The sequence below is a fragment of the Panicum hallii genome, chromosome 1 (genome assembly GCF_002211085.1).
Source record: "Panicum hallii strain FIL2 chromosome 1, PHallii_v3.1, whole genome shotgun sequence".
NCBI classification, from domain to species: domain Eukaryota; kingdom Viridiplantae; phylum Streptophyta; class Magnoliopsida; order Poales; family Poaceae; genus Panicum; species Panicum hallii.
The window spans coordinates 1563225-1577414 of record NC_038042.1 but is presented as its reverse complement, the minus strand read 5'-3'; the positions used below and the strand labels follow the sequence as shown (position 1 = coordinate 1577414).

The 14190-nt window shown below is 48.7% G+C and overlaps 4 protein-coding genes across 8 annotated transcripts; 2 read left to right on the top strand and 2 right to left on the bottom strand.

The window, feature by feature from the left end:
- Positions 1-2095: 2095 nt before the first annotated feature.
- Positions 2096-5351, top strand: LOC112880604 (65-kDa microtubule-associated protein 3-like). Of its 4 annotated transcripts, none has more exons than XM_025945340.1 (10): positions 2096-2668; positions 2762-2986; positions 3070-3306; positions 3420-3614; positions 3706-3861; positions 3940-4099; positions 4191-4339; positions 4448-4535; positions 4626-4689; positions 4792-5091. In XM_025945340.1, the coding sequence occupies exons 1-10, from the start codon at positions 2561-2563 to the stop codon at positions 4949-4951; spliced, it is 1542 nt and encodes a 513-aa protein (XP_025801125.1). In that variant the 5' UTR covers positions 2096-2560; the 3' UTR covers positions 4952-5091. The 4 variants fall into 4 exon arrangements, with proteins under 4 accessions (XP_025801125.1, XP_025801120.1, XP_025801104.1 ...); XM_025945335.1 differs by having other exon boundaries at positions 2097-2673; positions 4626-4697; positions 4792-5351; XM_025945319.1 differs by having other exon boundaries at positions 2099-2668; positions 4626-4699; positions 4792-5351.
- A 577-nt stretch (positions 5352-5928) lies between these two features.
- Positions 5929-10114, top strand: LOC112900249 (general transcription and DNA repair factor IIH subunit TFB4). Of its 2 annotated transcripts, none has more exons than XM_025969051.1 (12): positions 5929-6104; positions 6198-6286; positions 6460-6730; positions 6816-6862; positions 7126-7148; positions 7223-7268; positions 7504-7557; positions 7655-7723; positions 8447-8523; positions 8720-8815; positions 9564-9675; positions 9886-10114. In XM_025969051.1, the coding sequence occupies exons 1-11, from the start codon at positions 6074-6076 to the stop codon at positions 9619-9621; spliced, it is 861 nt and encodes a 286-aa protein (XP_025824836.1). In that variant the 5' UTR covers positions 5929-6073; the 3' UTR covers positions 9622-9675; positions 9886-10114. The 2 variants fall into 2 exon arrangements, with proteins under 2 accessions (XP_025824836.1, XP_025824828.1); XM_025969043.1 differs by having other exon boundaries at positions 5930-6104; positions 7111-7148.
- An 87-nt stretch (positions 10115-10201) lies between these two features.
- LOC112900242 (light-harvesting complex-like protein 3 isotype 1, chloroplastic) lies at positions 10202-12195 on the bottom strand. Its single transcript, XM_025969032.1, has 3 exons — positions 11751-12195; positions 10768-10905; positions 10202-10605 (listed from the first exon to the last, which is right to left on the bottom strand). Exons 1-3 carry the CDS (start codon positions 12121-12123, stop codon positions 10358-10360), a joined length of 759 nt encoding a protein of 252 aa, XP_025824817.1. The 5' UTR covers positions 12124-12195; the 3' UTR covers positions 10202-10357.
- Positions 12196-12834: 639 nt separating this feature from the next.
- Positions 12835-14065, bottom strand: LOC112883955 (putative F-box protein At2g02030). Its single transcript, XM_025949233.1, has 2 exons — positions 13855-14065; positions 12835-13793 (listed from the first exon to the last, which is right to left on the bottom strand). The coding sequence occupies exons 1-2, from the start codon at positions 14063-14065 to the stop codon at positions 12835-12837; spliced, it is 1170 nt and encodes a 389-aa protein (XP_025805018.1).
- Positions 14066-14190: the final 125 nt, after the last annotated feature.

The window sequence follows — 14190 nt, the reverse complement described above, 5'->3', positions numbered from 1 at the left end:
TGGTCCACTCGTATGCGCACAGTCCCATCTTTATCAGTCACTATACATACACGTGCAAGCCAACGGAAAGTTTCTTTTTCCCTTTTTATCATAAGAGATCCCACATGCACACACGGGGCTGGTGATATAGATTTTCCACTATTCAATGCATCTTATAATGGTGTCATTATTTTATTGTATTTTGGTGCATTGCCACTATTTTTTCAGATGTATATTAATCCATGAAACTATGATATGATCGAGTGGTACCTGAATAGTGAATTCCTAGAAGATAAAAAAAAGGGAATGCCTAATTTTAAGCGATTGAAATTTTGGTTACTTTCCAACCACACAAAAAGAAAAAAAATCATAAATATATAGTCCGTATGAAATAGTTGGTGTAGACTAATAAAGTAAAAAAATACTTTAGCTCCTATTTTACTTCTTCCAATATATATAATAGGCAAATATGCCTATACGTTGTTACAGATAAAGATTGTATAGGTATCAGATACGTATAATTGCCCGTGTGTTAATTTGTAGGGTACGTGATCGAGTTATGGACGGAGAACTGATCCGGCCGCATTCGGGATAGACCAAGGCCCACATGACCATGATAGAAGTTGGACCAAACAATCTTTTAAGATGGAAACACTACGTGCTTTAGAAATAGATAAAGACATACATTGATTATGAAATTAATTTTTCAAGACAGGATATATGTGTATGTTTTCCAACCAAATATTTTAAGATTTATGAATACAATACGTGTATGTCTGGATTTCAAATATGAAGATCGCTATACGATACGCGTGTGTGCATGTCTGGATTTCATGCATCAACCAAATGGTACATGCAAAGTTTTGGCGATATATGATATAGACAGAGTGCACACGTATATATGCACGACGACCTGGTATAAGAGCTTTATTTGCTATATACGCGGCGTGTGCGTGTATACGTGGGTCAAGCTACGACCGCGTGTGTACGTACGTGTACACGTAGGCGTGGCATCGGCAGCGCCGTCGTCGTAGTACACGTTGAATTCAGCGTCGCTCCATCTAGCAAGCTCTGTTGGTTTGACCATGCACACACTCACACTCGCACACACGCACGCATGCCGCCCGGCGCAACCTGCGAAGAAGCTTCTCCCGTCATCGCCGTCGCCGTCGACGTCGTCGTCGCCGAGCCTGCCTGGCGCCGTCGCTGTCAGCAGCTTCTTGATCAATTCGCCGTGACGGCGACTCGAGTCCAAGTCCAACACCGCGTGGAGAAATCGATCGAGGCACGGAAGACGCGCCCGGCGCCCCGCCGGGCGCTGGCCGACGTCGCTGGCGTGGCCGGGAGACAGGCGAGTAGGCGACGACCGAGGGACACCTTTGACGCCGTCGGCAGTGCCACGGAAATGATCAGCGACCACTGCTGGTCTGACTGTATGCTTGAGATTATAATTAACTCAACTATCAGTTGGCAATTCGTCGTCTTCTTTCACTGTTTCACAAGTACCGTATCATTTTTATATGAAACAAAAATTATGGTGAATACGCAGCTAGAGAGTTTTTCACTCCATCCTCTAAAGTATGAGTTATTTTGTTATACATATATATTATATAATCTAAATGTATAGCAAAATCTATGTAGTTAGAAAATTTAAAATAATTAATAATTTGGTACGGAGAGAGCAGCAATTTAACCTCCCGCAGGGAGGCCCGGAGCACCAGCTAGCTTGACTATCGAGTACGTCAACATCAAGAAAAAAATAATGGTACGTTAGTTCGCTAAGAATACTAGACTTCACTGCTGTGAATCGTTGGCAAAACTTCAGATGACATAATTTCCTGATATTGGCCCGTTTCAGACCCCTTTCTTGTCTTCCAATATTTTCCGCCGTGAAGTTGATGTAAAAACATAAATTTCAACAACAGAGCGAGCCGTCATATTCCCATTTTCCGCTACCCCACATGACACATATTTGGTGAATGAGCTGAACCAGATGGTTCACGCTCACCTAGTCGAGGTTTACATTTTTATATAAATTTTATTTCCACCAAGCTCAAGTGAAAAAAGTTACGATTTCTTTCTTAAACTTAGACCAGTGCCGGAAAAGGGATAAATCGTCCATCTAAAAAGAGATTAATACAGATCGCCATTGTTCATCCACCTCGATCTTAGACTCCTGTTCCTAATCCTATTTCTGGGGCACCATTGCCTGTCGCCACCCAAACTTCACGCATCACATGCACGCGGCCTCTCTCCCCCTGCATCTGCATGCCTCTTTTAGCCGCAATCCTCGTCTCCCAATTTTAATTTTCCCCTTTCTGCACTCCGCCTGCTGAATCCCTCGTGCAGCAATCGCGATCGCAACAAGATCGAGCAGCGACTCCCTGATCGAGCGGCTTGCGGCGAGGGTACGGTGCCGGCGTGAAGAAGCATAGCCGGGGGCAGATTGCGATTGCACGTCGCGTTATTCCGTTCAGATTCGCCGCCATTGCCGCGTTCTTGAGCTGATCATAGCTGATCAGGAGGAGGAGGAGGAGGAGGAGGAGGAAAGCATGAGGAGAGGGCAGCGTGGCGGAGCCCAATGCTCTCCCTGAAGCTGAGGGCCATCCTGTTCCCCTTCCAGATGGAGCCCCGGCGCGAGGAGCTGCTGCACGAGCTCGGGGTCAGTGTCCGTTGCGTCGTCTCTGTCGTTCGGTTCGGTCTCCTCACGCATCACGCCGACCAGCGCCCGGCGATCCGCTCGTCGTGTTGATTGCTGGTTTGATTTCTCACGCGCTCGCAGGAGATGTGGGACGAGATCGGGGAAGGGGAGGAGGATCGCCGGGGGATGCTGCAAGCGCTGGAGGAGGAGTGCCTCAACGTCTACCGCGCCAAGGTCGAGCAGGTGCGGCAGCACAGGGCGCAGCTCAAGCGGGAGATCGCCGACTCCGTCGCCGAGGTCGCCGCCATCTGCGCCACCATTGGCGAGCCGCCGGCCACCGTGCAGACGGCCTGCTCGTCGCTGCAGGTAAACATGCGAACGGCGGCCCCATCCATCATTGCCGACGTGCCAGTGGTGATGCATGTCTGACGAGGGATTTGAGAGAGCAGGGCACGGGGAGCCTGAAGGAGGAGCTGGGCTCGATCGCGCCGGAGCTGGCGGAGATGAGGCGGCGGCGGGAGGAGAGGCGGCGGCAGTTCTCGGACGTGACGGAGAGGGTGAACAGGATCCACCAGGAGATGAACCTGGGCGGCGGCCAGCCCCGTGTTGTCGCCGACAGCTCCGACCTGACGCTGACCAAGCTCGAAGAGCTCAGGGCGTACCTGCAGCACCTGCAATCGGAGAAGGTTCAGATCAATCACAATTTGGGGGCTACAGAGCGAGTGCTATAAATCTGAAGGAGGAGTTTATTCCTGATTGATCCTTAACATTAATTATTCTTTCTTCTAAATCTTGATAGGAAAGTCGCACCAGGAAGGTGGCCGAGCTCATGGCCTCGCTGCATTCTTCGTCCTTGGTTCTCGGCATGAATCCCAGAGAGATCATTGCCACTCATGGCGGCGATCAAGCCGGCCACTTCAGCGACGACGCGATCGCGAGGCTGGCGTCGGAGATCGAGAGGCTGAGGGAGATCAAACGGAGCCGAATGGGGAAGGTGAGCCGGCATTCCGAAACCAAATGGATGGCGTGGCTCTCAGATTTGTGATGTGATCTAACCGGCAGCTGCCGCCGCCGCATATTGGCAGTTGCAAGACCTGCTGGCCAGCATGCTGGAGCTGTGGAACCTGATGGACACGCCGGCGGAGGAGCAGCGGCGGTTCCAGGGCGTGGCCTGCAACATCGCCGCGTCCGAGGACGAGATCACGGAGCCCAACGCGCTCTCCATGGACTTCATACGCAACGTCGGTGGCGCGCGCGCGGTTAGTTAGCTTCTCGGCCGGGGCTTCGCCGCCGTTCTGACCGGGGCGCGCGCGGTGCAGGTGGAGGCGGAGGTGGTGAGGCTCGAAACCCTCAAGGAGTGCCGGATGAAGGACCTCGTCGTCAAGAAGTACGATGAGCTCAAGGAGATCCGCCGGCGCGCGCGCCTGCCGGAGGAGGACGACGGCGACGCCGTGGCGATGTTCGACGCCATCGACAGCGGTATGCAGTCGAGGAGATCCGCAGCTAGCAGAGTTTGCAGTAGAAACTAATTGCTTCTCAGGCCTGAGGAATCTCAATTTTGTGCCTGCAGATGCTGAGCGAGCCCTGATCCTGGAACGGCTGGAGGTGCAGATCTCGGAGGCCAAGGATCTGGAGTTCAGCAGGAAGGACGTCCTCGAGAGGATGGACAAGTGGCAGGCGGCGCTGGAGGAGGAGTCCTGGCTCGAGGAGTACAACAGAGTGCGTGTCATCAGGCTTCCGAACTCTTCGATTCCTGATCACCAAAAGAAACAGACAAGTGTCCCTGGCTCTAAGAGGATCACTGAACATTTCTGTTCTTGATTGCAGAACGAGAACAGGTACAATGTGGGCAAAGGGACGCATCTGGTGCTGAAGCGCGCCGAGAAAGCGCGCGCATTGGTCAGCAAGATGCCGGGTAACCAACGATCTAAAAACCTCTGTTCTTCATCGTCGCCGAACGTGATCGTTCCAAGAAAAGAAACTGATGTGTTTGCGTGGTCGTCAGCCATGGCGGAAGCTCTGACGGCGAAGGTTGTTGCCTGGGAGAAGGAGAGAGGCGTCAAGTTCGAGTACGATGGTGTACGCCTTGCTAAAACCTACGGCTGTTCGTGTCGAAACAAAGAGATCCGCTCTCGAATAAAAAATTATCTTGTCTTCGCCGGCGAACGCAGGAGGCGCTGCTGGACATGCTGGAGGAGTACAGCAACGCGAGGAAGGAGAAGGAGCAGGAGCGGAAGAGGCAGCGGGACCAGAGGCGGCTGCAGGGCGCGGCGCCGGAGCGGGACGCGTCGCCGGTGGCCCGGCCGCCGCCCAAGAACATCAAGAACGTGACGAGGACGCTGTCCATGGGCGGCAGCGCCAGGAAGGCGTCGGCGTCGTCGTCGAGGCCGGGCACGCCGAGCTTCCTCAAGTCGCCCATGTCCGCGCGGCGGGGCGGCAGCGACGAGGGCCAGATGATGGCGTCCGACTCCTTCGAGTGAGTGGTTAGCTCTAGCGCGGCCTCTGGTCTGTCTACCCGAGGGGCATTAGGAGAGGAGGGCTCAGCTCTGGCCATGGCAGTGAGCTGAGTTCAGCTGCATCTCGATCAACATCTTCTGAATCCTCAGTTTTTTCTAACTGTTTCCTGCACAGCTTCTTAGAGATTATGCAGAGTAGCAAGGTCTTTTGTTAATAGGGTGTACAAAATCATTACGATGTTATTTCTGCAACAAAAAACGAATGAACAACACAGAGTACGAAAACACAAAGTATTCGCGTGCCATTTGCGCAACAAAAACGGAATTCTGAACTTTCAAGCGGGCAATTTGGTATAAAAGTTCAAATGTCTCTAAATTGCTTGATAAGATCTGGTCAAACATTTAATGCATAGCCCCATGTTCAAATTTCAAACAGAACCTTCCGTGAAACAAATACAAACTGAAAAAAGAGTATGCCACAAGCCTGTCAATATCTTAGGCTAATAGTAGTCACAAAGCATAAATAATTACGTGTTGTCTTCTCATAAAACTACATCTTTATCTTGAACAACCCTTTTATGACTAATAGGGTCCGTATATTAGAGAGGGTTTGTGAAATTGAACATGTGAGCCTAGCTTGTACTGTAAATATGTGAAGACAAAATAAGTGATGAGTTTGTGAAGGGCAAAAAATTATGAAATGTATAAAAAGTCCGGCTGATTCAAAATTGCAAAAGCAAAAGGATGTGAGCCTAAATTCAGGCCCAGAAATGTTAGGCCTAACCACACAAAGTTGGGCCAGGCCCACGTCTAGTCCCGGGCTTAGAGGCCCACGCGCACGAGCTCCACGGCGGCACGGCCTCCGCTCGACCGCTCCCAAACCGCGGCAACTGCCACCGGACCGCCAGCGCCGCCGCCCCCGCACCTCCGCCCCCCGCCGGTGCTCTGCTCGCGACCCGCCGGCGCCGATCCGGGAGAAACGCCGGCGGCGGCGGTCATGACATCCGCTCACTCCAAGCTCTACTCCGGTGAGCCACGCCCAACTCTCGCGTTCCGCTGCTCCGCGGGCACCGCATCGCTCTGACTAACACAAGCCCTCGTGCACCCGCCGGCGCGTGCAGATGACGTCAGCCTCGTGGTGGTGGTCGTCGACACGAACCCCCTTTTCTGGGCCGCCGCTGCGCTCCCCTTCGCCGACTTCTTCGCGAATGTACGCAACCCTAACTCTCCCTCCGCTTCCTCCCCTCAGCCAGCCTCCTCGCTCGAATTCCGATGATGATAATTTTTGGGGCATAGATGGTTTGTTGCTAGGTGTGCCCTGATCCATCTGATTAGATTTTGTCATTCCCCCATGAACTTGATGTAATGTCTATGTCTGCACAGCTGGTCCACTTCGTGAACTCGCTCCTACTTCTGAACCACCTCAACCGTGTGGTTGTCATCGCCGCGGGAGTCAGCTCTTGTGCGTACATCTTTGATTCCAATGATGCCAGCCCCTCTGGTGGTGTAGGTGTCATGGCCACCTTCGACAAGGCAAGCCGCAAGGTGGAGGAGTTCATTGCACAAGATGCCCGTGCCACTGCGGGCAACAGTTCCGTTGCTTCTGCAAATGCTGCGTCGCTGCTGTCTGGGGCGCTGTCCCTTGCTTTGTGTTGTATCCTATGGTCTGAATTCCTAGATTCTTGCACGTTTGCCTATCTTATTTTGTGTCTGTTTTGCTTAACATGGAGGATGTATAGATATACAGAGGATTTTCAGGTCTGGGACTCGACATCCGCAACCTCGGGTGAGTACCTACCTGTTCTCATGTAGGATTTTAGGTAACATTTGGATCTTTTCATCTTTGCTACTGATTAAGTGCTTTAGAAGAAAATATATATAAGATAGTTAGAATATTGCAATTGGTAAAACAGGAAAGGCACCTGTCTTTTGATCGACAATATTGCTTTGCATTTCCCTTAAATTGTTGTAGTTGGAGCTCTTACACATAAGATACTATAATGCCATGATAGTTGATACTGACATGAAATACAGATTTTGTGTCTGCAGGGTTCTCCAGATGGTCCTGAACAGTATGTGTCCACCTCCATCAAGACAGTTTTTTTATCCCAGAACTTGATTTTCACTTAATCAAACACATGTGCAGATATGTGGCAGTGATGAATTCAATATTTTCTGCTCAACGTTCCATGGTATCACATCAATCCTCTTACCCAATTTTTTTTAGTCTTATTGAGATTTATTGGTCCTTTCATTTCACTGGCCAATCACTATGTTATTACTTTTCAAGTGCGGTGCATTTAGTGGGTTCAGAAGTTACAGGATGTTGGAATGTGCTTATAAATATATGCATTAATGGTAGAACTGTTTATGGCCTTAAACTAGCTAGTATGGCATAATGACTGAAATATTTTACAAACATCTTAGGTTCCAATTGATTCATGTATTGTGGGAACTCAAGATTCTGCTTTCTTGCAACAGGTAACTCTCTGTCCCTTATTGAATTTTATTGATTTGAGTTTTTATCAATATGTGCTGCCACAACATTCTCTTCCTGAATTGGTGCTTCACTTTGCAGGCTTCATACATAACGCGAGGAGTTTATTTGAAGCCCCAAGAGCTAAATGGGCTGTTTCAGTATCTTGCTGTAAGTTATCCAGGCTCCCTTTGCTTGTACTCGCATACTTCTCATATAGCCCAATCTTTTACTTCTAGGATAGCTTGATGATGTGTTCATAATCTTGCTATGGTCCTTACATCAGAATAATCTTGTTATGGTCATAATTTGTGTGTCTTTCACATAATAGCAAATGGCTGAGCTTTGGAAAAGCACACAATGCTGAAGCCACCCTGTAAAAGGGAAATGACATAATTACCGTTATATTAAATTATCAGTTGATGTTTTTCTTATAGATTCTTTTTTTCCTGATGTAGATTTGCAATGTAAAATAGTAATTCAGGGATCTTTAGCCTTTTGCATGTTATTTAACTGTGAATTGTCCTTAAGAGGTTTATAAATTTATCATGCATTTATGTATGCCTTGTGATAAAATATTTGTTGATTGGTCATTGTTCTACATTAGGAGTTGCAAACATTTACTAAATGAAACTTTGTTTTTATACAAAATTTGGGAAGTTACTTGTATGAATCTATGCAATAGATCCACACATGTCCGAGATACTGAACTGAGCTCTACTTGTTACACAAATCTCTTTCTTCACTTAAGATTCGGCAATACCTTTTCATTTTAATTTCATATCATTTTGAAATAGGGTTCTTTGTATACATGGTTTTTGTGTAAAGCTTTTTTCTGTTTTAGAAATTAATTAGTTTTCTCAAGCTCATTGACACATTTTGACAAGGATACAGGCTGTATTTGCAACTGATTTACACTCAAGAACGTTTTTGCGCCTTCCTAAGACCCTTGGAGTGGACTTTCGTGCTTCGTATGTGCTTCTAAATTTCCTCTGTTAAGCATCAATAGGATAGCCGTAGCTTCCTTTTGTACAACTTTACAAACAAATCAAAAGGCTGATTCACATTAGCAACTCAAGGTTTCATTTCATTCTTTCTAAAAAAATCTCCATTTTGTTTAAAATTGCTGGAAGTTCAATGCAACCAACATTGTTTACTGATTTGCAGATGTTTCTGCCATAAGAAGACTATTGACATGGGATACGTTTGTTCAGTTTGTTTGTCAATATTCTGCAAGAATCAGAAGAAGTGTTCAACCTGTGGGTAGGTCTTTCATTCAAGCATTTTTTTCCCTCTCAGGAGCTCTTTCTTTTTAACCTTTTGATGATAGTAAGCGTGTCTATTGTTCTTGTTTCTTGCCACAAGTCCCACTGTTTCTGTTTGAAAATATATGGTTTATTTTCTATGGTCATGCATGGTCTTGTTCTCTTCTCTTTCCTCTCCATTTGACTTCCTGAACTTTGATCAGCATCAATTGTGCTGAGTTTGCTTCTTAGAGGAAATAAGCAATCAGGTGCTTACCAAGTTTACAACTAATTTTGGTTTCCTACGTGTGCACTCTCATTTTTACGCTCTTACTCCCTGTGTTTCTTTTTATAGGGCATATTAGGATTTGGAAAGTTTTCTAGAAGCATACTTTGACAACAAATTTCTCTTGCAATATGTTATGAATGGCTACAGATTCAATATTTTATTACAAGATCTATCAAATATGAATCTAGTAATACCATTTTGGTACAGTAAGTTAGTCAAATTTTATGAAGTTTGACCTTTTGAAATTCTAATACGCGCTATTAAAAGAGACGGAGTACCAGCCTTATGCCGAATTGAAAGCATACCAAAGTTCAATAAACCTTCTGCAGAAGTATGTTTTGCCCATCAGTTTGTACTTTTAGGAAACATATTAACTTACTACAGAAGTTTCTGCCGAATTACTGATTCCCTCTAGTGTCATAAAATCTGGATGGCTATGGAGATGGTGTGGAGTTTAATTTATTTGTTTTGATTGCAGGTCAGAATTCAGTCGTGTCATGCCTGATTTGAATTCCATGCCAGATCAAAGCAAGTAGTAGTCTGACAGTTAGCCATCAACCAATGTGCTTTGCTCAAATGTCCCTCCACAGGTTTGTTTCAGACTATCTTCTTGGATGGGCACCTTGACATGTTCTGCATTATGCTACTGTTATATTTACAGGCATCATTCTCCTAAAAAAAAATATTTACAGGCATCGATGAACAGACACATCCAACTCGCACATACATAACGTTTCTTTGATCAATGTGTAAATGATCCCTGTGCCTGATATCAGACTACTTGTTTGTGATTTGCCCAGGATGGAGCATGCTCCTGGTTTTCCCATGTAGACCGCGATTTGGTGAAAGGTGATAAATGATGCTGCTTGCACTAATGGATGTGGCAATTTTGTGATCCAAATGGTTTTCGGTGCACGCTCTGTGATTTTGGACCTAGAGTTCTCATGGAGCAGAACATATCTGTGACGAATTGTTGTCAAAGAACGAAAAGAAATACAAATGAAAATGACATGACGTGGTTGCCCTTTCTGCTCTGATGAGAAATGTTTGAGCCCATACGTGGCGAACCATAACAAATGTTTGAGCCCATACGTGGCGAACCATAACAAATGTCTCTAGCACAGAAAGTAAGTTCATACTTTTTACAAGATAGCGTAGATTATTATGTTTGTCAAAATGTTCCTGCAAGCCTCACTAGATGGGGAAACAAAAAGGCCGTAAAACAAAACACAACACAAGAAAAGCATTCTGCATTCAGACCCCAACACTGATCTAGTTCTTCGGCCCCCCAGTGGTCTCATCTTGCCAGGTTGCCTGCCATTGCTTGTCGTAGAATGTCGTCTCGTCGATTATCTTCTTCAGTGAGTCAAGGTCCTCATTTTTCCTGATCAGCAGAACACCAGCCACAGCTACAAACAGCAGGGTTTTGCAGAAGAAGTTGCCCATTTGGTCGACAAGACCCACACCCGTCAAGCTATCGACAAAGTAAGCCATGAAGAAGCCGACCATGGCAGCGCGACCTGCATAGATGTAGGCCATGTCATTGGATGAGAAAGTTGGGTCTGTATGCGGAATCCATGGACATAAACTATTTGAGCCAGCAGTTTGAACATTAGTAAAAAAAAATAGTACATTAGTTTTAGTTATGTAAATGGCACCATGGTGGGAGTTGAGAATATTACCATTCAGCTTCTCGGCTTCGGGAAGGTGGAACCTCTTCATCCATGCCCACCATGGAATAATTGAAGTATCAAAGACAACGGCCTCATCTGTGTTAGTGGCCTCTGGATAATCTTCAAGCCATTTTCTTCTCCTGGCCTCTGGAATCATGCAAAGGTGACATCAGTTGACTGTGGCATTCCCTAGGAGCTACAATGTCAGTTAAGATACATGACACTTGTAACATAGCAATGTTTCTTCTACCGTAGCAAACCAACAAATGTCTGAGTTTATGCATATTTGGCAAGCATGTGCCGTATATGCATCAAGTTTTTTTTTCTAGGCAGTTCACTTGAGCTAAGAGAACTCGCACAAGTTATGCCCAAAAATGCAGGCCAGTTCAGGAAAATGTGTGCTAAAACAAATTAGGATCGGCTGAAACTCTAGTGGGGCTCATACATCTCCCTCCCACAATCCAAACGATCTCGCACCTCTGTAGACTGGAAATTCATCTTCAACCATCAGCTATTGCAACTTGAAAACTAAAAGGAAAATCATATCCAATCCTCAAAATTTTCAACTTCACAACTATAGTAAACACAAGTTGAAACACAGCAGGTGTTCAATCGGCAGTCCTGCTATATGTTCGAGAAACATCTGGCTGCTGAACGGCTCTATGATTTTTGTTGGTTATACATCTAAACCTTTGCTTGCGAAGCATTCAGCAAAGACAAGAGCATATACGCAATTAAATCTTGCTTCAATCCATGACAAACTGAACTCATGGCAAAAATGCCTTGTCATCATGCACATCCACGTCCTATCATGCAAGCAAGTATTTCGAGATCCCTCAAGCGAAATGCTAACAAATCCCATAGCAGGTAGGAGGTCCCCAGATTCCAGCATGTGAATCCACAGTTCGCTTAGCAGCCAACCACACTAGCATCAAGCCCAGCAATAGGCCAGCAGCAGCATGGTCTATACTAGAAAGGAATTTGAGTCTCACCGGCGTCGATGACGGCGTCCCAGTCGACGGCGCCGCCCTTCTCGAACTTGCTGAGGTCCCAGGTCCCGTTCACCCACCTCGCGTCCCGGAAAGCCGGCACCGGCGCCGGCGCGGCCTCCGCGGGAGCTTCGACGGCCTTGACGGCGGACCCGTTGGAGGCCGCGGCGGGTGCCGGCTCCGCCTCGGGCTCCCTGGGCGGCGCGACCTCGACGGGCGCCTCCCCGGCGGCGGCGCGCTCGAGGCGGCTCCCCCGGCGGCCGGCGCGGAGGCGGGGGAAGGGGAGGAGGTGGAGGTGGAGGTGGGGCTTGGCGCCGGCCCTCAGGGACCTGAGGGAGGCGGGGCGCGGGGAGAAGGTGGAGGTCGCCATGGCCATGGAGGGGTTGGGGGGTGACGAGGGAGGGAGGGAGCAGCCGAGCAGTGGCCCGTGAAGGAGATAGAGAGGAGAGGATAGTGTGCGGCGAGGGGGCGGTTGGGCACTTGGGCTCCGGGTGCGGGGCGGCCTCTTTTCCGGTGACGTGGCGGCCGCGGCGCTGACGTGGCGGGGTGTGTGGATGGGGTGTCGTCCTAGCTGGGCTGCCATTGGCCTGTGGTTGCGGGGGCACGTGAAAAATGGATGGCTGCCGAGGCGTTTCAAATGAATGAATGTAGTATTCAAATATTCAATCACAAATGAAGTTGGATGGATCATGGATGTTGAAAGCTCAACGGAAAATCCACAGCTGACAGGCATTTGGATGGCAAGATCGAGGTTTCCATGTACTGTAGAGCACAATCTATGCACTGTTCATTGAAGCCCATTTTTCTGGCTTTCCTTCCCACAAAACTAGAAAGAACCGGTGGAGCTACAAACTGTGACTCCTCCAGCTCCTCGGACGCTACAGCTCCTCTGAAGCCCTACCAAACGGGCTTGGATATTGGACACGTTTTAGTGTTGAATCTTCGCTTCACCGTATTGATCTTGAAAATAGCCATAAAAAAGATGCAAGCAGCGAACAAAGCTAGCTGCTTTTGTCTTAAGACACACACAAACAGAAGTAGACATTTTTCTAAAGACACAAAAACAGACGCAGACATATAACAGCTGCTACACAGTGATCCGAACAAGACTTTCTGTATACCGAAGGGCGTTGAAGACGAAGAGATTCTTCCACGTCCGTGCCCTGCGACCCTGGTATTTCAAGCGATCCATCTGCCACACAGTTGTCAGCTTTGCGGTAGCCATGTCGTAGATGCTGATGTCGAAACCCGCCTTCAACATTATTCGGCCACCAGGAAGAAATGCCAAAGGATGGAAAAAACCACCGAGCTGGACGATGCAACGCTGCTCCCAACATTGGCCTTGGACCCCATCTTCTTGCACAGCCAGCGTCCAAATGGTCACGGTTTCGTCGTCGGTAACTTCGGTTACGCATAGCTCCCCATGCAGCTCGTCCAGCGCGAAGGCATCGGGGAGCACCGGGTCGACAGAATCAGGCAGCGTGGTGATGCCTAACGTCTCGTCGGCCAGGCTGAGGTGGATGAGACCCCGTGGAGGCAGCCCAGGGAGGTGTTTGGCGACGCGCCAGAACAAGAACCCATTGACCGTCATGGCGGTTCGCCAATTGCAAGCAGGGTAGGGAAGATCGTCCGCGATCTCCCTCCAAGCGGCGGCGCCGCCGTTGCATGAGACGGTGAGCACCTCCATCCTCATGCCTGTCCCCATGCCAGTGTCAGGGTCCCATGACCGGTAGAAGGCCCGGGCTACCTTGTACTTGCCTGAGCGCGGATCCCGGCCCAAGCCGATGCAGCAGCAGTGTACCTCTTCATGGTGCCGGATGCTGATTGGCAGCGTGACGGTTTCCCTGGTGGCCGGATTGAAGAGGTAGATACCGGTGTCCGTGGGAGCAAGCACCAGCCCGTCGCAGTGGGCAAAGTAGCGCACGAAACTGAACTTGCAGTCGAAGTCCTCGGCGTGCATGAACGTAGCCATGGAAGCACCTTGCTGCCACTGGTAGAAGCGGATGTGGTTGGAGAAGTTGGTCGGCCAGCCCTCCTCCTCCTCCCCTGGGAGGAGGGGGTCCTTGAGGGTGTGGGGGGTGATGATCAGGCCACGGGTTCTGCTCGCATCTGGAGGCCGACCACCGGAGGTGCGCCCGGGTGAAGAAGGGGTCGGAGATGATGGCGCGCCACGCCTGGCACACCGCCTTGCACCGCAGGAGGGACTTGACAGGCTGCCGGACCAGGATGCCCTGGACAATCTGGTCCGAAAGCTCGGGAACAGGTTCCGGTGGTGTGCTCGTCTTCCTCTTCCTCTTCCTGCTCGTCTTCAGGTTCATGGCGTACATGCAGTGGACAAACAAAGATTGATCCTTCCAGGACAGTAATGAATGACTCAGCTAGCAAATTGCACAAAGAGAAAAAAAAGGTCCAGCAAGTAAAAACCAATCTCCCTGCCCAGGCA